The following is a 25,916-nucleotide window of genomic DNA, read 5'->3' as shown; positions in this document are numbered from 1 at the left end:
TTGTTTACATCGGAGATGCGACGTGCCATAATGCATCACATGGTGATTGCGTGATCACTACTATTCATCTCCACGAAAACAAAACTGATACCGTTCTACCTTTTAGGCCTCGGTTTAAGAAGTGTTCTGACCAGGGCGAAGGTCTGCGGCGGAGAATACTCCAAGGGCCTTTCCGGAGTCATCGGCAACCTCGTATGAGCTGGATCCACGCTTTGCGACGATCACACATGGGGTGTACACCGGACCATATTTCACGTTAAAGCGGTCAGCGGCTGACGAAAGCTTGAAATTACGCTTGTAGACCTTCTGCCCTATTTGGTAAGTAGGACAAAACTTCCTATGCCGTAGATTATATGTTTTTAGATTCTTCTCGTGACTTTTTCTCAAGTTTTCCTGAACGATTTTAAAAACTTTTTCATTTAAAGCTTTTCGCACGTCATCTCTTTCCTCGACTGTGATCTCTCTATCTTCTCTTTCTAATCTATGCTCATCACCCTTGGTGATCTTTTCGTGACCATAGAGAATCCGATAGGGAGACAGTCCAGTGGAGGCATGGATGGTAGTGTTTAACAATTCCTCCACTTCAGCAATTGTGGTGTCCCATAACCGCTGATCCTTTTCCATGTACGTCCTCAGGCAGGCATTGATGGTCCTATTCGTACGTTCAACCGGATTTGCCTGACTATGATGACGCGTATTAGGCCAATGCTGAATTCCTCGACGAACCAACAGTGCTTGAAATTCTTTACCAACAAAAGTAGTTGCATTATCCGAGATAATGACCTCAGGGGTTCCGAAGCGCCTAAACCAGCAATCTTCCACGATTCGGCACACTTCTTTACTCTCAATCTTTCTCACCGGGAATAGGAAAGTCCATTTAGAGAATAAGTCCATTAGGACCAATAAATGGCTTTTTCCATTCCGGCTTCGGGGCAGATTTTGAATAAAGTCGAATGCTAGAATCTGGAAGGGTTTGCTGCTCAATTTTTGGTTTCCCATTGCAGGTGCTGTTGGCAACGTCGATGGTTTACATTGCTTACACATGCTGCACGCTTGCACATGTTTTTTCGTCTGCATGGCCATTTTTGGCCAATAATACCGAACTTTCAGCTTATGTATCGTCTTTTCAAATCCTGGATGCAATGACTGGTCATTAGGGTGTTTCATTTTGAAAAAAGTGATGAATTTTTGATAGGCCACCCTCCAGTTCGATTCATAGCCCCAAAATATGAACCTGTGCAAAAAATGGTAAAGATTGATGAAGGTTTAGAGGTCGCGCCAATGATTTGGATTTTGTATGGAGATTTTGGTGAATTAGTATGGGAAATTATTGATTTTCGTTTACATTGCTCTAACTTTGGTTGTAGTTGTCCAAACGTTAAAAAAAAAATATGTGGTTGTCATGACAATGATCAACAAGCCTGTTGTTGTTGCGATGAAATTGGCGTTGTTGCCTTGTACATATTCATCTGTCAATTTACCCTATTTTGCCATTTTTTCACATTTTTATAATTCTTGATACGCTGCAAAACTGAGCGTAGCAACTGTAGGCTTTTTGTTTATTGCCATAGCAATAACATACTAAATTTTTTCGACATTTGGACAAGTAGAAGCAAAGTTATAGCGATATAAGCGATTTTTTAAATTCTTCCATAGTAATTCCCATACAAATTTCAAATCATTGGCGCGACCTCTAAACCTTCATCAATCTTTACCAATTTTTGCACAGGTTCATATTTTGGGGCTATGAATCGAACTGGAGGGTGGCCCATCAGAAATTCATCACTTTTTTCAGAATGAAGCACCCTACTGGTCATGCTCCTGTCTTAAAACATCTTCGCGCAAATCCTCAGGTAAACATAGCTTCCATTCATAACGATAGTCCATAACATCCGTGGGTGTTGAAACAAATTTATACAGTTTTGCGTCTTCTATCTTGAAGTCGGAGAAATCCTCTGGAGACTCCTCAACTTTCCTATACGTTTTGGAATACCAATCATCCTTACTCAGATCAACAGCTTCTACTGCGCGGGAAAGGGCATCCGGAACCACGTTTTCGGACCCTTTCCGATGCTTAACCACCATGTCATATTGCTGAAGCAGCATGCTCCACCGGCTTAGTTTGGATGATGGTTTCCATTTTGAGTTCATTATAAACGACAGAGCAGATGAGTCCGTGATTAAAGTAAATCGTGTTCCCTCGACATACGGTCTAAATTTTTCAATGGCCTCTAGTGCGGCCACACCTTCTTTCTCTGCAGCCTTCCATGATCGCTGACACATCGTCAGCTTTCGTGAAAAATATGATATCACGTGTTCTCTTCCATCCACGTCCTGTGTGAGAACTCCCGCAATTGCAGTATCACTTGCATCGGTCTGGATGGTAAACGGTCTTCCAAAATCTGGGCAGGCTAGAATCGGCGCTGTTATCAGTTTTTCCTTAAGAACAACGAAGGAATCCTCAGCTTCGTCACTCCATTGAACTGTCTTGGGTTTTCCTTTTAGAAGATTTGTCAAGGGAGCTGTGACCTTACTGAACTCCGAGATGAAGCGCCGGTAATAATTTACCATCCCCAGAAACCGTCTCAACGATCTGACCGATGCAGGACGTTCGAAGTTGATGATTGCTTCTATTTTATCTGGATTCGGCCGTATTCCATTCTGTGACAGCACGAATCCCAAATACGGAAGTTGTGGCACACAAAACTTGGACTTCTCCAGATTTATCGAAAGGTTAGCGGCTCTAAGTCTTCTAGCTACTTCTCTTAGACTCCGGAGATGTTCCTCGAACGTGTTGCTTGCAATGACGATATCGTCAAGGTAGACAAACACGTTTGGTTCCAGTTCACCATACCCTAAAACTTGGTCCATTAGTCTCGACAGGGTTGCCAGACTATTGACCAGCCCAAATGGTAGCCTGGTGAACTGGAACAACCCTCTTCCAAACACCCGGAATGCCGTATATTTCCGAGACTCGGGTTCCAACGGGATTTGCCAAAAAGCCTTGGACAGATCAATCGTCGTCAAGTACTTTGAAGCTCCCAGTCTTCCCAGAATACGGTCCTGGTGTGGAAGAGGGTAGGCATCTCTACGGGTCCTTTCATTAAGCTTCCTGGCATCCAGACACATTCGCACCTTTATTCGTCCTTCTGCTCCAGATTCTCCTTTCTTGGTCACTGGAACTATGAGAAGAGCCCAATCGCTGTTCAACCGTTCCACGACACCGGCTGCGATCCATTTATCTAACTCCTCATTCACGCTTTTCTGTATTTCCGGCGACCATGGATACGGGTTTAAACGAATTGGACCACCATTTTTAAATTCATCCTCGAATTCTATTTTGTGGGTTATCAAGGGGGTCATATCTAATCCTTCTCCTTCTGTAAAAACTTTAAATTCCTTTTTCACGTCTCCTAACAGTTCGTCCTGTTCAACTGTCAAACTCTGATTCTCTTCTAATTCCGTTTCCAGTTCCTCTATAACGCAATCCTCCTGATTTACCGTGGGTTCTATACTAAACAGTTTCCAAAAATTCATCCCCAAAATAAGACGACGATTCAAAGTTGGTGCTACGATGGCCGTTGAACGTCATGGGTAAATTGACGAATCCCTTGACTTCTAATGCGGATCCTCCAGCAATGGTCAGCTTCAGAGCAGTCGGCTGCAGCCTCAGTTTCAGGTCATGTAACAGTCTTCCGCTACCAAATCCTAAAACCGTCATCTGCGCTCCGCAATCCAGCAAACCAATCACCTGAATACCCATAACATCCACCTTCGCAAACGGACGATTGTCTCCATCTACCCTAACTATGAGTTCCCCTATTTCTGAACTAAAAGGAACGAACTTGGTTAGAGGCTTTGTAGACCTGCATCGACGACCTCTTACATCGACCGCTTCTCGTTTTTTGCACAATATGGGCATTTCTCGGTCGTAAAATCGTGAAAACCACAGATCGTACAAAAGATCTCCTTCTTCTTCAAACAGGTGTTATAATGGTGGAAATTTCCACGACAATTAAAGCACACTGTTCTCTCTGGAACACGATAGGTTGCTACCCTCTTCTCCAGTATGTTTTTGCTGTTGCCTTGTTGAGGTGGTGGATTTTGTTTCGGCTTCGACTGATCAGCTTTCCAGTTTTCTGCTGCAGGATTCCGATGGCCTCTGCTCTCGTTACTAGGACCCTTAAACCCACTCGAGTTTTGCTGTTTCCATTCTGGTCTGCTCCATGTTTTCCTGTCCACCCAATCCTTTGGAGGTGGCTTCTGTTCCCTCTGAAAAGGCCGCGAATTGATCTCGTGCACCTGCGATGTTCGGTAGCTCTGCTCACCTTCTTTGCGGTACAAAAACCAGTTCGCGGAATCTAACTTTCGACCCCAAACCTTCAGCGTCCTCAACGTTCGGACACCCTTCACCAACAAAGAGTTCTTATAGTCCGAACGGAGATTTCTGAAAACTATGTCAAACTTTCGCTGATCTGTTGGTGGAATTGCCATATGGTCGCAAATCTCCTTAACTGCATGGTAGTAATCCTGGAACATCTCACCTCTCTTCTGTCTTCGTGATGCGGCTTGTTGTTCATAGTGAAAGTCCATGTCCGGAGGTTGGTACTCCAACTTCAGTTCCGTCACTAGTTCGGTCCAGTTTCGAAACTCCTTGTTCTTCCTTCCTTCTATGTACCAGGCCCTTGCATCGCCCGAAAACAAGTGGATCGCCTCATTGAACAGACTCCGCTTACTAATGTTCTCAGCTTCTGCCATAAACTCCACCTCAGAGACGAATTTATTCAAATTCTTCCCTTCATCTCTCCTGTCGTACTTTAATTTCCAGTCACAAACTGGTCTTGGTCTTCGCTTCAATGTTTTTCCAGCGTCGCTGTCTTCAGCGCTCTCGCTACAAACTCGCTCGCACTCCGACTCCCTATCTACGTCACAATCGCTAACTTCAGCCGACGAATCTGAACTCAATTTTCTCTTTTTCTTCGTGCTAACTTTTCCATCCCTACTTTCACCCTGTTTCTTTAATTGTTCTCTTGCTTCTACTTTCGGTTTCGGTTTGCTGTCCGTTATTACTTCTGGTTTCCCTACAGCCTTGTTTCTAGACCTGTCCACCTTTCCCGACGCATGATTCTTATGTGAGCTAGCTCCTATGTTCAAGCTCTGGAGTTTGGATGTAATTACCATATCCATATGCTGTATGATTCGGTCAAACAGCTCATCCGCGTTAACGACCTTTGGATTTTGGCGAATAGGAGTACTGGACTTCCTGCTATCCGTCAAATGCCTATTTCTCACGGTATCTTCTTCGATTTCCTCTACTAGCTCTTCATGTTGCTCTTCTTCCTGTTCTTGCTCTTCATGTAGTTCTTGTTCCTCTTCCTCCTGCTCTTGTTCATTTTCGCTTTCTCCGTTCCCAGGCTCCTGAACACTCAATCGGCTCAGATCGTTGAGCAATCTTTTGGAGTATTCCGCTACAGCCTCTGGGTCCCTAGACATCCATGAGAAATAGTCGTTCAATAAACCAAGGGCTATTTGTTCTAACCCGTCCGTGTTGAAAATTTTCTTCAACCGTAACAATCGGAAATAAAGGTGAACTAATCGCGTTTTCAACTGTGGAAATTCTGATTTTCTCGCTTTCCTGTTCTCTAACGATTCCCTAATCATCGCTAACTTTTCATCTATCTGATGGAGCTCCGCCTCACGATCGTCTTCTTTTATCTGCTGCGAAACGAAATTGTTGGTCTCGCGTTCCTCTTTCATCACACCACGTAATTTTCTTCTTTTAATATCCCTAGATTCACCGCTAGAAAACTCAACGTTACGTAATGCAAGCTCATGCTCAAGCTCATCATCGAGAAGATGGATCACGTTCAACGAACGGTACTGAAGAGCATATTCAGAATTCATTGTGCTTAAATTAGGAAATATATACAGAAATTCAATAAAAATTCAGCTATTAACTATAAAATTCAACTAGGTTGACTCAAATTTAAATTCAACTAAAGATATTAAAAATTCAAATAATAAATAAAAAAATAAAATAATAAATTATATACAGACAAAACTTCAAGTAATTCAATAAATTGTGCTATCTTCTGTGTTGTTTTGTATTGTGTATTATTAGTTCATTCAGGACCTTTGAGAATTGTTCCAGTGTAGTTGTTTTAGTGTTAGTCCTGCCAAATTTAGTAACCAACACCAATTTCAAAATATGTCCAGTCTCCGAAACTTATCAAATTTCTACTGCTTTAAGTCTTTTTCCACTTTTTTCTGCACTTTTTCGAAACCGATTGTGGCCAATGTCTTCAAGTTTTAAATCATCAACTCGCGCCCTGTGATTAGCGAAATTCAAGTGTCGGGTATCACAATCCTTAGATTTTTTATTCTAATCGTCCTCCAATTACCGTTCACGACTTTAACGTTGGTCGCCAAGTGAGACTAGATGAGACTCACCCTATGTGGCTCAACCAAGACTCCCGGATATCTAGCTCAGTAGCATGAGACCCCTGAACTGTGTCACAGGGCCGGCATGCTACTTGGTAATTTGGAGGGGTACGCGGAACAAACTGTGCTGAAACTGTGGGATTTCTTATGTGATTGTGAAATTAATTGGAAGCTAAAGTGTGGGTGGAGAAAGTCTAAAAGTTTATTAAAATGGAACTATGGTGCGGATGGTTTTATTGGGCTATTATGGGGTGTGTTCTGTGGGTTTCTGCTTCCTTGGTACGTACCGGTGGTGTTTGCTGGACGGTGATTATGTTGGGCAGCTGTAGTTTGACCGCGATGGCGATCCGTGGCTTAATCACTCCGTCGACAATGGCGGATCGGTGTCTTACACTGGTCTGGAAGATGGCGCCTGGTGACTGGAGCTGTGGTCACTACAATGGCGGGTTTGAGGCTTGGGTTTGCGCTTTGCGATGGCGGTTCGCAACCAGGGAATATAGCAATCCCTGTACAGCTACTGAAGTAGCCTTTTCGGTGTCAACGGCGTCTCCCTTCGTTGGCGAACATCAGCTGACCGTGACAAGGCCACCTTGGTCGAGCCGAGAAGGGTCTTCCTCCTTAACAATTAGGACTACCGAGTCCGAGGATGCTCTCCTTTGCGGCAATTATTAAGCCGGAGAGTTGAAGGTCCTTGACATTTAGACCAAGACAGTCGAGACTGACTTGGTCGAAAAGTGCCGATCGTGAGGATCTCCGTGGAATCCCAAACAAAAGGTCCTGAATGAACACCAGGAACATAAAAAGGTCGTTCTCTGCACTTTGGTTCACTTTTTCATTCCACTCACGTCTTCTAGGCACAAACGCCGGTTTACTTCTAGGCAATGGTTGACCATCGCAGCTATCAAAAGCCCTCCTTTTCCCATCCAGTTTTCAATTCGTTCCTTATTATTTCCTCCATTTTCCTTCCTTGTAGCTTATCACCACCCATCCATATTATCTCCTTCGCCTATTGAGTTTTTCTACCACAGTTGATTATAACACCCTTTCGATCCTGTCACATCCAATTAAGCTTATAAACAAATATCATTTTCAAACTACCTACTAAGACAAATTTATACATTTTTCAATAACAGCAATTTTACCTACAATCCTACTAATCCTACTAACCCAACACTGACACTAAACAAACACTACAGTTTCCTAAAACAACATGCACAAATTAAAACCTAGGACATTGTAACTAAACGGTTACAAGAAGAACCATCACACCACCAACGACTGACCATCTGTCGGAGGAGAGTAAAGTGAGCGGGGCCCTCGAACTCATAAAACATTGTCGAAAGTTGAAAAACATACCAGCCTTCTGCAGATCTTGCAATGACAATCGAAATAACAACCGACAGAGCAAACCACTGAAACTGTTAGGTTTAGGCGGAGATTAGCTGGTTTCCGATCCAAAGCAGCGATTTTATTCGGCGAAAGAATCAACTCTTTGAAATTTTAATTCAAGCGTACATCCCTGCATCATTGGATGGTGCACTTCTGTAACCATCAGGAAGAAGGGAATCTTTTTCCGGGAACGATTACGCTTCCAGCTGTTCGAAATGCGAAATGATGTAAAACACTATCGCAAACTATCAGAGTAACTACACCCGATCCATCGGGAGAAAATCGACTGGAAGAATCTTGGATCTTACAGCGCAACTATCGAAAGATAAACAAACTTTGACGTTTAACTTTTAGCAGGCAACTTTGCCTCCATAAATGCTGCCATAAATCGGAACGGGTTAGGATCAAGCAAAATGGCTTTAGATAAATACAATTCAACGTGCAAGTTTTCTTCATAAAAGCCATTTTAAAACCTTATTAATTTGTTAAGGAATTCTTGAAAGCAAAACAACTTTTTCACAAATGACCCATGAAAATCAACTTTTATGCCACCGCCATGTTACAATTAGTTTGCTTGTTTTTTACAATCTTCGATTTTCAATTAATATTTCCTTAGATATAACTATATTTTCATTCCACATCGAACGCTCGACTGTTTCGGTCAAGTATTGCTTGCACTCCGTAATCGGTACTAGTTTTTTTCCCCTATTGAGGTTTTTTTTTTTTCAATCCGCTTTCATACTGAGTGGTGTTGTAGTATACAACAGTGCAGTGAGCATCGCGGAATTGTAATTGCCGCTCAATCGTTCGAGAAAGGAAGCAGTCATTTCCGGCCGAGTCCGGCAGATGAGCTGTACATCTCTAACCAACAAGTTTCATCGCATCACGAAACGGCAAACTCAAGGTCATCGAGTTCACCAGCCGGCGAGCCAGCCGGTGCTTTGTTGCAAACACTCGAGGGCAACAATAGAACGATCATCACCATCATTCTCACATCAGGATAGATCATCGTCATCAGCCACACTCCGTGCGCTTGTGTGGAGAGTTAAGTAACAAACGGTTATCTTCCGTTCTCCGCAACCTGATTAATCTCCATACAGTGTTGATTAACTTTTCTGACACCTTTTTGTTTTTTCCTGAAAAAATTTTCATTTTTTTTTTCTCTTTTTTTTCATTTACTGTTTTTGTTTTTTGCAAGTTGATTAATCTCCCTATAGTGTTGATTAACTTTCCTGGCATTATTTTTTTCCATTTTAAAGTTTTTTTTTTTTTTTTGCTTTGTTGGATTAAGTATTATTTTTACCGTTATATTTTTTGGATAAGTTTATTTTTTTTCTTATTTTTTTTTTATTTATTATTTTTTTTTCTCAACGCATATATATATATATATATATATATATATATATATAATATATATATATATATATTTCCTTTTTTATGTCGAAATCTGTTGCGGAGGTACTTAAGACCCCGCAATGGATGAAACCAATGATGGCGGGGGTATTTCGCTAGCAGATATCTCCGATGATGAGTCTGTTAAATCTCCATCATTCGAAAATCTGCTTCTCACTGAAGAGGAAATGGATACCTCAGGGGATTCTACTTCGGACCCCAAAACGAGCACTGGAGCTTACCCAAAGGTGATGTCTAAACAACAACCTCCTTCACCCCCTGCCCCCCTTCTCCACCATCGCCCCCTCGTCCACCTGTTCCCCCTACTCCAACCGTTCCCTTAAAAATTTCTGCGACCCCCCGCCATAAAGCTTACCCAAGCGACTCAAAAGGTCCGTGGGTTGTTTTTTTCCGGCCCAAACAAAAACCTTTGAATATTTCTCGGATTTCGAAGGATCTGACAAAACATTTTTCGGCCGTAACCGATATCTTTAAGGTAACGTCAAACAAACTGCGCGTTACCGTTGATGACCTGAAACAGGCAAACCGGATTGTTGCCTGTGAGCTTTTTTCGATCGAATATCGAGTCTACGTCCCCAGTTGTGACGTAGAAATTGAAGGAGTGGTCACCGAATCGAGTCTGACTTGTGAGGATTTCCTGCAAGTCGAATCTTTCGGCATTTTCAAAAACCGTGCCCTCCCGAAAGTCAAGATACTGGACTGCATTCAACTGCAGTCAGTGTCGCACATAGGCACAAAAAAAAAAGTATACCCTCTCAGATTCGTTTCGTGTGACCTTTTCAGGATCGGCATTACCTGACTACGTCACAATTGGGAAGGTTCGACTACCTGTACGCTTGTTTGTACCGAGGGTAATGAATTGCTTGAAATGCAAACAACTAGGTCACACCGCGGACTTTTGTTCCAACAAACCGCGGTGCGATCAATGTGAGGAGGAGCATACGGAGGGTCCTTGTCATGCTACCCCAAAATGCGTTTACTGTAAGGATGCTCCGCATGCTCTGAGTGATTGCCCGAAGTACAAACAGCAGGGAGAAAAACTAAAGCGGTCTTTGCAAGCTCGCTCTAAGCGCTCGTTAGCAGAAATTTTAAAAACGACCGCTTCATCTTCCCAAACCACCCCAAAAAGCAACAACACATTCCACCTCCTGCCAGATGATGATCAGGGCTCTGACTCAGAGGTGGGTGAGAGTAGTCCTTTTGTCTTTAATGGCAACACGAGGAAGCGGTCCAAAATAAACGTCACCCAAAAACCTCGTAAGGCCTCTCGTATGGACTACCAACCTACCTTGACAAATTTAAGAGGTAGCGGAAATGTACCGAAACCCCCACCACCGGGATTTAAATCTTGTAATTTTAACAAGGACTTTCCGCCACTTCCGGGATCATCTAAAACCCCAGATATCCCAGTTTTTCAGCCAGAAAAACAGCTGAATAATCAGCAAGAACATGATGCCATGTTCACGTTTTCTGAAATTGTGGAGAGCATCTTCAATATATTCAACGTCTCTGACTCAACTCGGAACATTATTAATTTAGTGCTTCCATTCGTGAAAACTCTTTTGAAGCAACTAGCTTCTAGGTGGTCCTTCCTTGCATCGATCATATCCTTTGATGGATAATTTTCCGAATGAGGTCGGGGATATGATCTCTGTTCTTCAGTGGAACTGTAGAAGTCTTATACCGAAACTTGACACATTCAAATTTTTAGTTCACAACTCACTTTGTGATGCATTTGCTCTTTGTGAAACATGGCTTTCTTCAGACACCGATCTCCCTTTCCACGATTTTAACATTATTCGCCTTGATCGAGCAGATTCGTATGGAGGGGTGCTTCTCGGGATTCATAAGCTCCATTCCTTTCATAGAATCGATCTGCCTTCCGTGACAGGCATTGAAGTTGTCGCATGTCAGGTAAATATTCGAGGTAAAAGCCTCAGTATTGCCTCAGTATATCTTCCTCCAAGAACTGCGATTTCTCGCCAAGGTCTCTCAGATATCTGCTCAGCTTTATCTGAGCCTCGGTTGATATTAGGAGATTTTAACTCCCACGGTACAGGCTGGGGGGAACTGTACGATGACAACCGCTCAACCCTGATATACGACCTTTGCGATAACTTCAATATGACAATTCTAAACACTGGGGAAGTAACACGAGTGGCCAAACCTCCAGCAAGAGAAAGTAGATTAGACCTCTCCCTCAGTTCGAGTTCACTATCGTTGGATTGCTCGTGGAAAGTAGATCAAGATCCCTACGGTAGTGACCACTTGCCAATCAAAATTTCTATTACCAATGGTTCATCTTCCACTCGCTCGGTTGACATCGCGTACGACCTCACGAAAAACATCGACTGGCAAAAATTTGCGTCCGCGGTTCTCGGTGGTACTGATTCGGTTGAGATACTCCCTCCGCTGGATGAGTACTCCTTTTTATCGCGACTTATCGTTGACTGCGCTCTTCAAGCACAGACGAAACGCGTTCCGGGTGTTTTCGTTCGCAAACGACCTCTCACTCCGTGGTGGGATAAGGATTGCACCGACGCGAACAGCGAGAAGTCCGCCGCGTTTAAACGCTTCCGCAAACACGGTAAGGTCGAGGATTTCGAGCGGTACACCGACCTCGAGAAAACTTTTAAGAGCTTGATTAAAGCCAAAAAACGCGGTTACTGGCGTCGGTTCGTCGATGGTTTGTCGAGAGAGACTTCGATGAGAACACTCTGGAATGTCGGCAGGAGAATGCGCAACGCGTCATCACCGGTCAACGAAGACAAGGAGTACTCAGACAGCTGGATATTCAGCTTCGCGCAGAAAGTTTGCCCGGATTCGGTGTCGGTTCAAACCAACGTTCGTGATAGTCCGTCGGGTAGTAACGAAATAGATTCTCCGTTTTCGATGGTGGAATTCTCACTTGCTCTCCTCTCATGTAACAACTCAGCTCCAGGAATGGATAGAATCAAGTTCAACTTGCTCAAAAATCTCCCAGACGTCGCGAAGAGACGCTTGTTGAACTTATTCAATCAATTTCTGGAGCACAACATTGTTCCGGATGATTGGAGGCAAGTAAGAGTTATCGCCATTCGAAAACCCGGTAAACCCGCGTCGGATTATAACTCGTACCGTCCCATCGCGATGCTGTCCTGTATACGGAAATTGTTGGAGAAAATGATTCTTTTTCGTCTAGACAAATGGGTCGAGTCGAATGGTTTACTTTCAGATACGCAATTTGGATTTCGGAGAGGCAAAGGAACGAGCGACTGTCTTGCGTTGCTTTCAACTGAAATTCAACTGGCCTATGCGCAAAAACAGCAAATGGGTTCAGTTTTCTTGGATATTAAGGGGGCTTTTGATTCTGTTTGTATCGATGTCCTTTCGGATAAACTCCACGATAGTGGGCTTTCACCAATTATGAACAACTATTTGAGCAACTTGTTGTCTGAGAAATATATGAGCTTTTCTCATGGAAACTCGACAACTTCACGAATTAGTTACATGGGTCTCCCCCAGGGCTCATGTTTAAGCCCCCTTCTTTATAATTTTTACGTTAAAGACATTGATGGTTGTCTTGATGAAAATTGCTCGCTAAGGCAGCTTGCAGATGACGGCGTTGTGTCCGTTATAGGGCCAAGTGCACCGGACCTGCAAGGACCATTGCAAGATACCTTAGACAACTTGTCTACTTGGGCTATGAAGCTGGGTATCGAATTCTCTCCGGAGAAAACTGAGTTGGTTGTTTTTTTCTAGGAAGCATCATCCTGCACAGTTACAGCTTCAACTAAAGGGTAGAACAATCACTCAAAGTATATCTTTCAAGTATTTAGGTGTCTGGTTCGATTCCAAATGCACATGGGGAAAACATATTGCGTATCTAAAACAAAAATGCCAACAAAGAATCAATTTTCTTCGTACAATTACCGGAACTTGGTGGGGAGCACACCCGGAAGATCTTATCAGGTTGTATCGAACAACCATCTTGTCGGTTCTAGAGTACGGTAGCTTCTGCTTTCAATCCGCGGCGAAAACACATATCTTGAAGCTGCAACGAGTTCAATACCGTTGCCTCCGAATCGCGCTTGGCTGCATGCACTCGACGCATACGATGAGCCTCGAAGTACTCGCGGGTGTTCTCCCACTGACAGATCGTTTCGCTGAGCTGTCTTTCCGGTTCCTCATCCGTTGTGAAGTATTGAATCCTTTGGTAATAGAACACTTTGAGAAGCTGCTCGACCAAAATCCTCAAACAAGATTCATGAGTTTGTACTATGAGTACATGACGCTGGAGGTTGGTCCTTCTTCATTAATCTCCAATCGTGATTGCTTCCAAGCCTTCTATAGTCCCTCTGTAAATTTTGATCTGACCATGATGCAAGAAATCCATGGAATACCAGATCACCATCGGTGGATGGTTGTTCCCTCAATTTTTGCAATCAAGTACCACCATGTAAGTAACGATAAAAGATTTTTCACAGATGGGTCAACCATAAATGCTTCCACTGGATTTGGTGTATTTAATCAATTTCATAGCGCCTCCTATAAACTGCAGAAACCATGCTCCGTATACGTTGCAGAACTCGCAGCTATATTTTACGCAGTAGAGCGAATTGCCTCACTACCTTCTGACCATTATTTCATTTTTACGGATAGTCTTAGCTCATTGGAGGCTATTCGTTCAATGAGGCCGATGAAGCACTCCTCGTATTTCCTGCCTGAAATACGATCTAAACTGAGTGCTTTATCTAACTGCTCCTATACTATCACCTTAGCTTGGGTCCCATCTCATTGCTCAATTCCGGGTAATGAGAAAGCGGACTCATTGGCTAAGGTGGGCGCTATGGAAGGCGATATTTTTGAGCGACAAATCGCCTTCAACGAATTTTTCTCCATTGCTCGCCAGCAAGTCCTCATCAGTTGGCAACAAAAATGGAATGATGGTGAATTGGGAAGATGGTTACATTCTATTCTCCCACAGGTGTCGAACAAACCATGGTTCAAAGGGTTGGACATGAGCCGCGACTTTATACGCGTTATTTCAAGGCTTATGTCCAATCACTGCTCGTTAGACTCGCACTTCTATCGAATTGGGCTCTCAGGCAGCAATTTATGTGCGTGTGGCAGTGGTTATCACGATATCGAGCATGTTGTTTGGTCGTGTACCTTACACCGTGTTGCCAGATCTGAGTTATCCACATCCCTCAGGGCCCGAGGAAAACAACCCGCGATACCCGTTAGAGATGTCTTGGCGAGCCGAGACCTTGACTATTTGAATTTAATTTATGTGTTTTTAAAACGGATATATTTGAGGATTTAGAAGTTAGTGTCATCTTGTGTTCTCCCAAGTTGTTAGCTACCCATCGGTGTACCCCCATGTTTGTCTTTTTCATCAGAGTGTCGCCTAGTTCGAGATCAAGAGCACATTGCTCTCCAAACCTTGTGTTCACAATCCCTACCCTGCCATCCATTTGTTACAATTTGTTACCCCTAACCTCGAGATAGCCGCGAGTAATCGGCCCCCGCTTTACTAACGTTAGTTTTAAGTAATTTTGTTATCTAAACAATGAATATCGGCTCCGCAAAGCTACAGCAAATGAGCCTGGAAAAATAAACGAATTATAAAAAAAAAAAAAAAAAAAAAAAAAAAAAAAAAAAAAAAAAAAAAAAAAAAAATAAACTTTATTTTGGTAAATTTAGCAATTAGCAAACATTTAAATGCGAAAATAATAAAAAAACATCTCAGCCAAGCTCGATCTGAAGAATCTATTTTTTTTTCAATGTTAAATAATTAGTAAAATCGGAGTTTTACGAGGGTGGACCTAATTTTTTCGATGTTTTCACGAACATTTCACAAAAAATTTAATATGGCACTTAAAACTAGGCCATTTAATAAGAACTATTGTATTACATTTGGATTTTCAACAAGATTGTTATACCATCAGTCTCTATTTTAATTATTTTGATCAGATCGGATTCATAAATCCTTTTCTATCTTGATTGATGCTTTCCTAGTGGATTCAGCATGCGGCTAGGGGAAATGGCTCGGAAAGGGTTTTTATTGTTGCTAAATAGCTTTTATTGTAGCTTTCAAATGGTTCTCAATGCGTTCGTTAACAACCTTTTGCAGTAAATCAATCCTGAAGAGCTTCGAGAATACACCCTTCAGAACCTTCTCCAGGGTGGGCCAACTAGACATATTCTAGTCTTAATGAGGTTTTGGTGGATGCATTAATGACAAAATAGCCTTGACCAGGGTTTTATGAATGTTGTTTTATAGTTGCGTTGTAGAATTTCATAAAACTTAAAATGTTACTTGGGAGGGTATATGCTCCAACTATGCTCACATGTTTCCACTTTGTCTTCCCACAAAATTACGTATGGATATGTCACAATAGAAGCACGTCACAGTGGAAATCCAGAGCCATAGTTCAAACACTTATCCCAAATCAAAATGAAGCACATATAAGATTAGTTACAATACCATGTACAAAATTGATGTTTAACATTGTTTCCTGAGTAATACTTCAATGAAAACAACAATGAAAGCTTGTCACGCAAATAGAAGGAGCACCGTTGGGCACTTTCTGAAATATTTCAATAGTATAATTCCCTTGCAAACCCAAATAAAATAAGAGTGATTTGCAGCAAAACCCGCCAGTACCAGACCCAACGTCAGTGCCCATACGTAAGCGTACTACGACGCGGCTCTCAAACAAAGGAGTAACAAGTGTGATACTATCACTGCTGGAAAAGATCTTTGGTTCTCTCATGCAGTGGTTTATCAGATAGGGGAAGCTTAGTAATCCTGCCCATTGCGCCATTCTATCACGGCATGAGCCAGCAACGCCGCCCATAAACCTACCGTCTCCAACACTCCACTCTAAAGCATGAAATTAAGCCCGCCCACCAACAGCAAGGTACAAAAACTAGCCAAGGGGAAGGGAAATGGAAATCGAGTTCTCATATAAAATTGATCAAAAATTCTTCAGAATTCCTGATCTTCTTGAAATGATGAGAGGATAGTTTAAATTTTTGATCATTTGAAGATCTTTGACATGATTCCTGAAAAATGTTATGTAAAAAAAGAAGTAAAACATTCGAACTGAGCGAAGATCTTCAGAAGATTTTTTGATCAATTTGATATGATAAGGAAATATATGGAGAACTCGATTTCCATTTGCGATCAGTCGTAAGTTTTTGATATAATTTCTGATAATTTGGAAGAATTTCTGATCAATTTTATATGAAGCGGCAAGAATTTGGATCAACCTCTGATCAACCTGATATGATGAGAGAATATTCAAAGGATTTAATTTAAATTTTTAATCATTTGAAGGTCATAGACATGATTCCTGATCAACCTTATATTTTGAAAATACATTCGAACTGACCAAAGATCTTCAGAAGAAGAAATCTCACGGAATCATGAGTTCGTATAAAAACAAAGAGCCTGCTGGCAAAATGTCAATGAGCCAAACTTCCAATCCAAATAAAGAGCAAAAAAAAAAACATTTGAACATCCGTTGCATTATTTATTGTTGTGAAGCTTTGAAGCTGAAAAGTGTTAAAAGTTTGACAGTACTATGATCCCATAGAATATGTACGGAACATAGTCCAGTTTTTATGGGCCATGAGACTAAACCCGACCTGAAACGGATAAAACCCATCATGTGACACATAAAATCATAAGAGAATTCAAAAACAAGCTCAATGGTAGTCATTTGGAGTGCCCAGATCCACACTGTCCACATCCGGATATGTTTCGGGTACCCCCGGGGAAGTGGCCAGTTTCTGACTAGAGTCAAAATCCATCATGCGAAACCTAAAATCACATGAGAATGCATCTATCACCGTAGGTGGATTAATGGAAACCACAAATAACCATTTGTGTCCTCTAAAGGTCAAATTAATCTAATTTCCATCGATGGCCAAACTTCAGATCCACAGTAAACTGGTTTAAAACGAAAAAAAAAACGGTGGATAGCACCACGTATAATCGTATAACTTGTTTAGTGATCTTCAACATTCTAACGCGAATGGATGGTGATTTTTCTTTGTAAAACTTCCTGTTTGCGGTTATTTGTTTGAAAACCTTTGTTTAAAATGTTAACAACTAGAATATTTCAGAAATTTGAATGCCATTTCTTTGTATCAATTCTTGTTATCATTTTGAGTGGGAGAGATAGCCTCCAACAAGATTCGTTCCAGTGTGGAAAAACGCAAAATAGGATAACCGAGTTGATAGTACGAGGTCACGGTACTGTCAAAGGCGAGTGGCCATGGCATGCAGCAATTTACCATAAAATAAATCGTTCGAATAAGTATGTCTGCGGTGGAACTCTTATAAATGAACATGTCGTTATAACGGCGGCACACTGCGTTCGAGATTCAGATAATGGACAACAATTAGCGCCAAAGAACATCTTTGTTCTACTGGGTGTTCACAATTTGAATTCTCCGGATAGAAAAACCATCCAGCAACATGAGATCCAAAAGATTCGCAAACCTACCGACAATAACAATAATGGCTTACGGGATGACATTGCTATCCTGGAAATGAGAACGGTGGCTGAGTTCGATCAATATGTGCAGCCGGCTTGTTTGAGTTCCTCAAAAGATCACACGGGACAGTACGGAAAAGCGATCGGTTGGGGAGTGACAGAGGATGATCAAACTTCATCTATTTTGAAAAGCGTTAGAATTCCTGTAGTTGATAGCGTTACTTGTTTAAAAAGTGATCGAGAATTGTTTGGACCAACTTTGGATGAAGGAGTACTCTGCGCCGGTTATACGAACGGCACCACCGTGTGCAATGGAGATAGTGGAGGTGGATTGTTTTTCAAAGTACACAACATTTGGTACTTGGGAGGAATTGTGTCATTTACGAAAGCACGTGATGCCAGCAGCAACCTCTGCCACACCCACAGCTACGCAGCATTTACTAAAGTGTACACATATTTGCGTTGGATCTCTTCTGTGACTGATTTCCAGTTTCCGGAAAATAAAAAAATACCGCCATCAGATGATTTACGTACGTTGAATGAAATACGCCATTCAGCTGGAAAAGTATCGTTATTTAACGTTCCGTTTTAGGTCCCGATAATATCTGTGAGCCAAAGTACGCCGAACCACGGAAAACTGACTCAAACCTATTATTGCCTCATAGCTGTGGTGGCTACATTACCAATCGTATCACCCAAGGTCAAAACACAGATGTATTTGAATTTCCCTGGATGGCAATCATTCAGAAATGGCAGGACTACGAATGGCAGTATAAATGCGTTGGTACTCTGATTAGCAAACGTTACGTTCTCACAGCTGCACATTGCACATTGGAATTACCGTAAGTGTCAATTTGATCTTTTTGAAAGTATAAATTCTTCTTCTTCTTAACAAATCAATTACAGTATGAGAGTTAGATTGGGAGAGCATACCATTGGCCAGGAAATAGATTGCAATGTAAGGGATGGGGACCGGGAATGCGCTCCTCCTGTCCGTGACTATGAAATTCAATGTATTATCAGACATCAGAGCTTCGATTCCAAAACGTTAGTAAACAACATCGCTTTGATTCGTCTGAACAGGGATATTCTATTCGAAGGTACACGTAGTTATGTATTAAGTCCAAGGACTTTACATTGATTCTCTTTCTCTTATGTTTCTAGATCATATTCAACCAATCTGTTTACCGATCACAAATTCATTGAGGCATTTAACTCTTGATAAGTACATTATTTCGAGTTGGGGCGATACGGAACTGGGAGAGCAGTCAATGAAGTTACTTAAAACTACTGTTACCCCTGGTGATCGAAACGTGTGCCAGGATTGGTTGGAAAGTGCAAATCTCAAGCTGCATCCGAGCCATATTTGCATAGGCCAGTGGGACGGACCAGGGGCGTGCCGTGGAGATGGCGGAGCACCATTAGGCTACAGTGCTAGGTACAATGGAGTACGTTTCATACAGTTTGGTATTTTTTCCATTAGAACCATTCCGTGTCGTGGCGTTTCGATATACACCAATGTTGCGGACTATATGGATTGGATACTCGCAAATATAAAACCGTGAATGTACTTATGTTCTATGTATGTAAAAAAGTCTGTTCACATAAAAGTACATAATTCCTGTGGCAATTTCAGCGCAATATTTCAGGCCACTTAATTTTAGATTTTTAATATCCTTTTTTTGAGTTGTCCATGATAGTTTTCCCGGTTTGATAAAAACAACTAGATTTGATGAAAAATAATTAATCTAAATTTTAAAAAATCTTACTCTTAAATACATAAACATTTTTGACGTAGAACTACGTCTATGTCGACTATACTGGGGTGCAAATCAAAAAATATGTGTGGTGTTAGGAGTGTTAGGTTTTGAACGCTTGTAACTTTGTCATTTATAGATTAAATTAAAATCCAAATACGCCAATCGATAGGATATTACATTACGAACCTTTTGAAATAAATATTTTTCCTTTTTTTTTGCAAATAAACTTTTGAAAATGTACAAATGATAATTTTAGCACTGATTTCATGAAATAAGCCTTTTTCCCAAACCCAGTCATCATAAACGAATACCACTTGGTTGCACATCATTCTGCTTGAACCTGAAAAGATATAAATCAGCGCTGCTCTCATGCCTCTGCTCATTACCGCTTCGGACGGATCAAGCAGGACTAGGTCAGCGGCTAAAGGTGGATCACGGCGTGTCCACTACAATGAGGAATGAGACTTGAAAAAACGTGCATGTAAAGCCCCCTCCCCCTCCCCCTTAACAATAACTCGAAAAAGACATAGACTTTGACGATCATTTTTTTTTCGTGAAATAAATTTAAATCAAACCTTAATAAAGTATGAACAATTAATTTTTTTAAACATTTTCAAAAAAAATATTGCTTACTAGGAGACATACACTCGATGAATTACCAACAAACAACTGACTGTAAAGTATATCTGGTACCTCTATATATGCAATTATATTAACATCCAAACTCCATCCTGCTTTACATATTCTGAACAAAAGAAACTTTTTGCTCCGCCCCATTCATAAAAAAACGGCGGGAAATCCTATCAGTTTCTGAACCGGAAAAGATATAAAACAGCGCTGCTGTCATCCTTTTGCTCATCAACATCAGTTTCTCTGCTTGATCGTCAAGCAGTTCAGTTCGGTGTTAGCTCGCTCTCTCGAGTTGTTTGAAAAGTTCATTGCGATAGTGTTCGCGCTCTCTCTTTCGCGGTTTGTCGTGCGTGTGTGTGTGCCCGTAATGGGGAAGCATCGGTCGCGAAGCCCGGCGAAGGTCCAGAACCCCGGAGAAGGAAGCTCCGGTGTGCCTACCTGGAACAGGTTTGCTGTTCTCCCCATGGATGGGAATATCCAGCCAGCTGTGTTGGAAAAACGCAGTAAGAAGAGGAAGAAGAATCGAGGCCAGTCCGATGTCACTGCGACGAACAACAGCGATGTTGGAGATTTCGGTGACGCTGCCGAAACCGTGAATACTGCCGAAATGAGCTCGGCAAAAGTGAAGCTACCTCCATTGGTAGTGAAAAATGCCCATCTTAATGTGCTCATTGCGGATCTAGCGACGCTGGGTGTTAAAGCCGAATACAAGTTGGGCAGAGTCGGCACTAAAGTGATGCTCCGTACCAAAACGGAGTTTGACGTGGTCGTCGCCCACCTGTGGACTTCCAAGGTGGAATTCTTTACCCACGACATTCCCGGTGAGAAGCCGTTCAAGGTCGTCATCAGGGGCCTACCAAACTTCGACCCGAAGTTTATCGAATCAGAAATCAGGGACCGGTACAAGCTGGCCCCAAGTGCCGTGTATCGAATGACAAGAAGAGACGAGAATGTGAAGGCGTATCCGGATAGCCTTTTCCTGGTATACTTCCAGAAGGGAACGGTGACGCTCAACGCACTGAAAGCCATCCGGTCCATCAATTCCATCATCGTTCGCTGGGAGCCATACCGTGGCGGCCATCGCGATGTGACTCAGTGCCAGCGGTGTCTGAACTTCGGACACGGTACCCGCAACTGCAACATTAAGCCACGCTGCGGAAATTGCGCTCAAGACCATGCCACCTCCGAATGTGCTGCGGATGAAGCTGTGGCGTCCAAATGCGCCAACTGTGGTGGTGCTCACCAAGGATCCAACAAGCAGTGCCCTAAACGCGAGGATTTCAAGCGCATCCGAAATCAAGCGTCCACCAACAATCAACCAGCACGAAGGAAGGATAAGGCCCCGGCTTTCAGGACAGAGGACTTTCCACCTCTTCGTGGACAAGCGAATCCCAGGGTGCGATCCACGCCCCCTCAAGAAACGTCTGGATCTTCTGCTGGACAAAGCTCTCCATCCCCCCCTGGATTCTGGAGGCAACCAACAGCTGAAACAAACAATCCCGATCTGTTCTCAGCAGACGAACTGATGGAGATTTTTATCAACATGACCGGTGCTCTACGTAAGTGCCGCAATAAGCCCGAACAGATCCAAGTGCTCGGTAAGTTCATCATCCAATACGGTGTCTAAACCGCTAACCATCGCTACCTGGAACGCTTGCTCTGTAAGAGCTAAACAGATTGAGCTTGCCGACTTCCTCCGCAAGCATAGCATCGACGTGGGTCTTCTAACCGAAACCCACCTAAAGTTCGGTGACAGCTTCTGGTTGCCTGACCACAACATTATCCGGCTTGATCGCACCAGCTCCAGGGGGGGTGGTGTAGCGGTCATCGTCAGAAAGGGAATCAAGTTTTGCACTCTGCCCCACATCCGCACTTCTATCATCGAGGCCATTAGTGTGGAGGTGGAATCACCAACTGGAAACGTCCGGTTCATCGCTGTTTACTGCCCACGCCAGTGTACCGCAAGCAACGGATTAGGAATCCAATTCAAGAAGGACCTGACCGCCATCACCCGTACTAGCTCCCGATTCATCGTTGGGGGCGACCTGAACGCCCGCCATGAAGCTTGGCGGAACTACCAGAGGAACCGAAACGGATGTCTATTGTTCGACCACGCACAACATGGATTGTACACAGTGCAATTTCCGGACGAACCAACTTTCATCTCTCCAGCGGGAAATCCCTCCACGCTAGACTTTTTCCTGTCAAACATCGGGCTATCCAAGCCGGAGGCGCACAACGATATCAGCTCCGACCACCAACCGGTGGTGACTGAAGTCGGTGTCAACGTGGTTCCTGCTAGAGGCTGCCTGCGTAAAGACTACCACCATGTCAACTGGGTGCAGTACGGTCGAATGGTGGACAGCAACATCGATGAAAATCCACTACTCGACACCGTAGATGACATCGACCGGGCGTTGGAAGGACTCCAACAGGCCATATCCGAGGCTGACGAGACATGCGTTCGACAAGTTCCTGTGAGGGGTAAGTTTGTTGCTATTGATTCCCACACCCAATTATTGATTCGATTGAGAAATGTGCGTAGACGCCAGTTTCAGAGGACTGGAGACCTGGGCAAAAAACGTGAAATGGCCGATCTGAACAGGCAGATTGCTTCCAGAATGGACTCACTCCGAAATGAAAGTTTCGGGCGTGTTGTCCAGAATCTGGACGACCGCTCCAGACCATTCTGGAAGGTAGCCAAGGTCCTGAAAAATCATCCCAAACCCGTTCCACCTCTCAAAGTCGAAAATGATGACGATCGGCTTTTAATTACCCCACAGGAGAAAGCAAATGCGATCGGCAAGCATGTCGCTTCATCGCATTTGCTTGGCTCGACTATCCAAAGTCCGCTCGATGATCAGGTTGCGCAATGCGTTCAAAACCTAGATGCCTCCCCTTGTGTCGTGCCTCCGGCGGATATGATTACAGTACAACAAATTTGCTCAGCGCTGAAATGCACCAAGAACATGAAGGCTCCCGGGTTTGACGGTATATTCAACTTGATCTTGAAGAGACTCAGCATGAAAGTGCAGTCTCTTCTAACCGCTATCTTCAACAGATGTTTGGAACTGCACTACTTTCCAAGCATCTGGAAAGTAGCAAAAATCATACCGATCCGCAAACCCGGTAAGGATCCAACATTGTCTTCAAGCTACAGACCAATCAGCCTCCTTTCAGCGCTGAGCAAATTGTTCGAGAAACTCATTCTCAATCGTTTGCTCAAGTTTGTCGAGGAAAATAACATTCTCCTTCCGGAACAGTTTGGGTTCAGAAAGGGGCACTCCACCAATCATCAGCTAGTGCGGGTGATGAATAACATCCGAAGTAACAAAGCTGTATCCAAGTCCACAGCCATGGCCTTGTTAGACGTCGAAAAGGCGTTTGACAATGTCTGGCACGACGGACTTATATACAAGCTTTGTAACTCCAACTTTCCACCATACCTTGTGAAAATCACCCGTAACTATCTCCAGCAAAGGTCGTTCAGGGTGTCGTTGAATAGTTCCCTTTCGGGACAATTTCCGATCCCAGCAGGTGTTCCGCAAGGGAGTCTGCTGGGACCACTGCTTTACAGCATCTACACGTCGGACATCCCTCCTCTAGGAGACGGTTGCGTGTTCTTTCTGTTTGCAGATGACACCGCGATAGCCGTCAAGGGTAGGATGCCTCGTGAAATTACGAACAAGCTCCAACGATGCCTTGACACCTTTACTGATTATGCCACCACGTGGAAAATCAAAATCAACGCCTCGAAAACCCAAGCGATCATGTTCCTTCACAGACAATCATTAAAACTTAAACCGTCTCCCTCCTGTACCGTAATAATGGATGGTACAAGGGTCGAGTGGTCCACTGATGTTACTTATCTCGGGATGTTGTTCGATGAGAAGCTCCTGTTCCGCTCGCACATAGAGAAAACCCTAGTTAAGTGCTCCGCCTTGGTTAGGTGTTTGTATCCGCTCATTTGCCGCAGATCCCGCCTCTCAAGGCAAAACAAACTGGCTGTTTACAAACAGATCATAGCCCCCGCGATCTTCTATGCCGCCCCGGTGTGGGAATCGTGCGCTCAGACCCACAGGAACAAAATCCAGGTTGCACAGAATAGAGTGTTGAGGATGATCCTAGATCGTCCATTCGACACAAGAATAGCAGACCTCCATCAAGAGGCAGAAATTCCCAAAGTAGATTCCAAAATTGATGATATGACAACTAAATTTATTCAAAAATGCAATCTTTCTGAACATGCTTTAATAAGCAATTTGTACATAGTAGGTTAAGTGTATATAGTAGAGTAGGTTAGTTTTAAGCTGTCAATAGTAGTATTAAGTAGTTTCTCTTCAAATTCTAAAAACAAAACAAACCAATCCCACCAAGGTGGTCGACCGTGTACTAAGTCTAGGACTAATTCTGTAAAACAAATTTTGAATTTTGCCCATACCTAAAGATGAAGAAATCATTAAATCACTTAGTAAAAATTTATATGGTAATCGTCCAAGTTAAACTAAAATAAAGATCATTTAAACTCCTTTTGCTCATTGTCGCTTCGGACGGCGTGGCACTTGGTCCTGCAGTAAGCAGGACCAAATCAGCGACTAAAGGTGGATCACGGCGTGACCACAATGAGGAAAAGTAATGGATGTATACCCCCTCCCCCTTTCACAACAACCTCTCCCCCTCCCCCCTTCACAACAATATCTCCCCCCCCCCAACAACCTCTCCTACCCCCCCCCCCACCACTCATAAACAACCTTTCCTACCCACCCCCCCACTCATAAACAACCTTTCCTAACCCCTCCCCCCACTCATGAACAACGTCTCCTATACCCCCCCCCACCCCTCAAACCCACACACGAGTTGTTGCAACGTGTTTTCTCTGTGTTGATGTTGGAAGTGTCTTGGTAATCGCTGTTTCTACGTCAATGATGATCTGCTCCACATCTGGCTTGGTTGTAACCGCGTATCCTAGCCCCTTGTTGAGGTGTGTCAATTGTTCTTCCGTGAATGCGGTTGTCGATCGGTTGACAACCAACCCATCAATGGAGTGAACCCTCGGCGTCGTGGTGATGGTTGATGGGATATGCTCACCCGTTCGGTGTGTCGTCCGTCTCCGTTGAGACTCCTATCGTAGTCTGTTTAGCTTCCTATTCTGCAGCTTCCGCTTCCTATCCGATTTGCACTCCTCAGCTACCTTGGCCCTAGACAGAAACTCCTGGAATTTAATTGGATACTCCTTGGCCAATTTGAGATGAAGATAATAACATTCCAAACCCTTCATGTCCAGTTTGCTATATAGCCGTCTGAAGGTATCCTTGATGAACTCTGCTTCCAACCTCTTTACTACGCTGGGTGGAGTGGGTGTCCGTACCTTAATCCTATGGCATTTCTTCAGAAATGCTACGTCCTTGTGAAGCGATGCGATGGTTTTCTTCAATCTGATGAATTTATTTGGCTCCGACGGCTTGGTTGCCATGATGAATCCTGATGAATGTGGGCGTCTTAGTGGAATAGGTACCTGTATAAATGACATGTAATATTAAGTGCTCCGAGACTGAAAAGTTCGTTGCTCGACGAAAAGTACGTTTGATTGAGCTATATTTCGCGTCTGTTGTGTATATGTAACTCTCAGAGCACCTAAATTTACATGAATCTTTCTAAGTTTGTTTCTCATAGTTCCATAACTCCGAATAATAACATTTTCGCGGTAATGAGCAATTGCGAGCCTGTTCTGAGGATAATTTCATAAAATGTTTGGGAGAAAACGGATCCGGAGCATAAGTCCTTGGATATTTTT

At 43.1% G+C, this 25,916-nt stretch overlaps 1 protein-coding gene across 1 annotated transcript; it reads left to right on the top strand.

The window, feature by feature from the left end:
- The first annotated feature begins 6,780 nt into the window (after nt 1-6,780).
- LOC135697367 (CLIP domain-containing serine protease B15-like) lies at nt 6,781-19,297 on the top strand. The gene is made up of 5 exons (XM_065216981.1): nt 6,781-6,900; nt 17,440-18,262; nt 18,325-18,574; nt 18,639-18,832; nt 18,897-19,297. The coding sequence occupies exons 1-5, from the start codon at nt 6,781-6,783 to the stop codon at nt 19,295-19,297; spliced, it is 1,788 nt and encodes a 595-aa protein (XP_065073053.1).
- Nucleotides 19,298-25,916: the final 6,619 nt, after the last annotated feature.

This window comes from Ochlerotatus camptorhynchus, unplaced genomic scaffold (assembly GCF_037179485.1).
Source record: "Ochlerotatus camptorhynchus isolate MF236.1 unplaced genomic scaffold, CSIRO-AGI_Acam_v1.1 ptg000070l, whole genome shotgun sequence".
In the NCBI taxonomy this organism is placed as follows: Eukaryota; Metazoa; Arthropoda; class Insecta; order Diptera; family Culicidae; genus Ochlerotatus; species Ochlerotatus camptorhynchus.
This window is presented reverse-complemented; position numbering and strand designations above follow the sequence as displayed.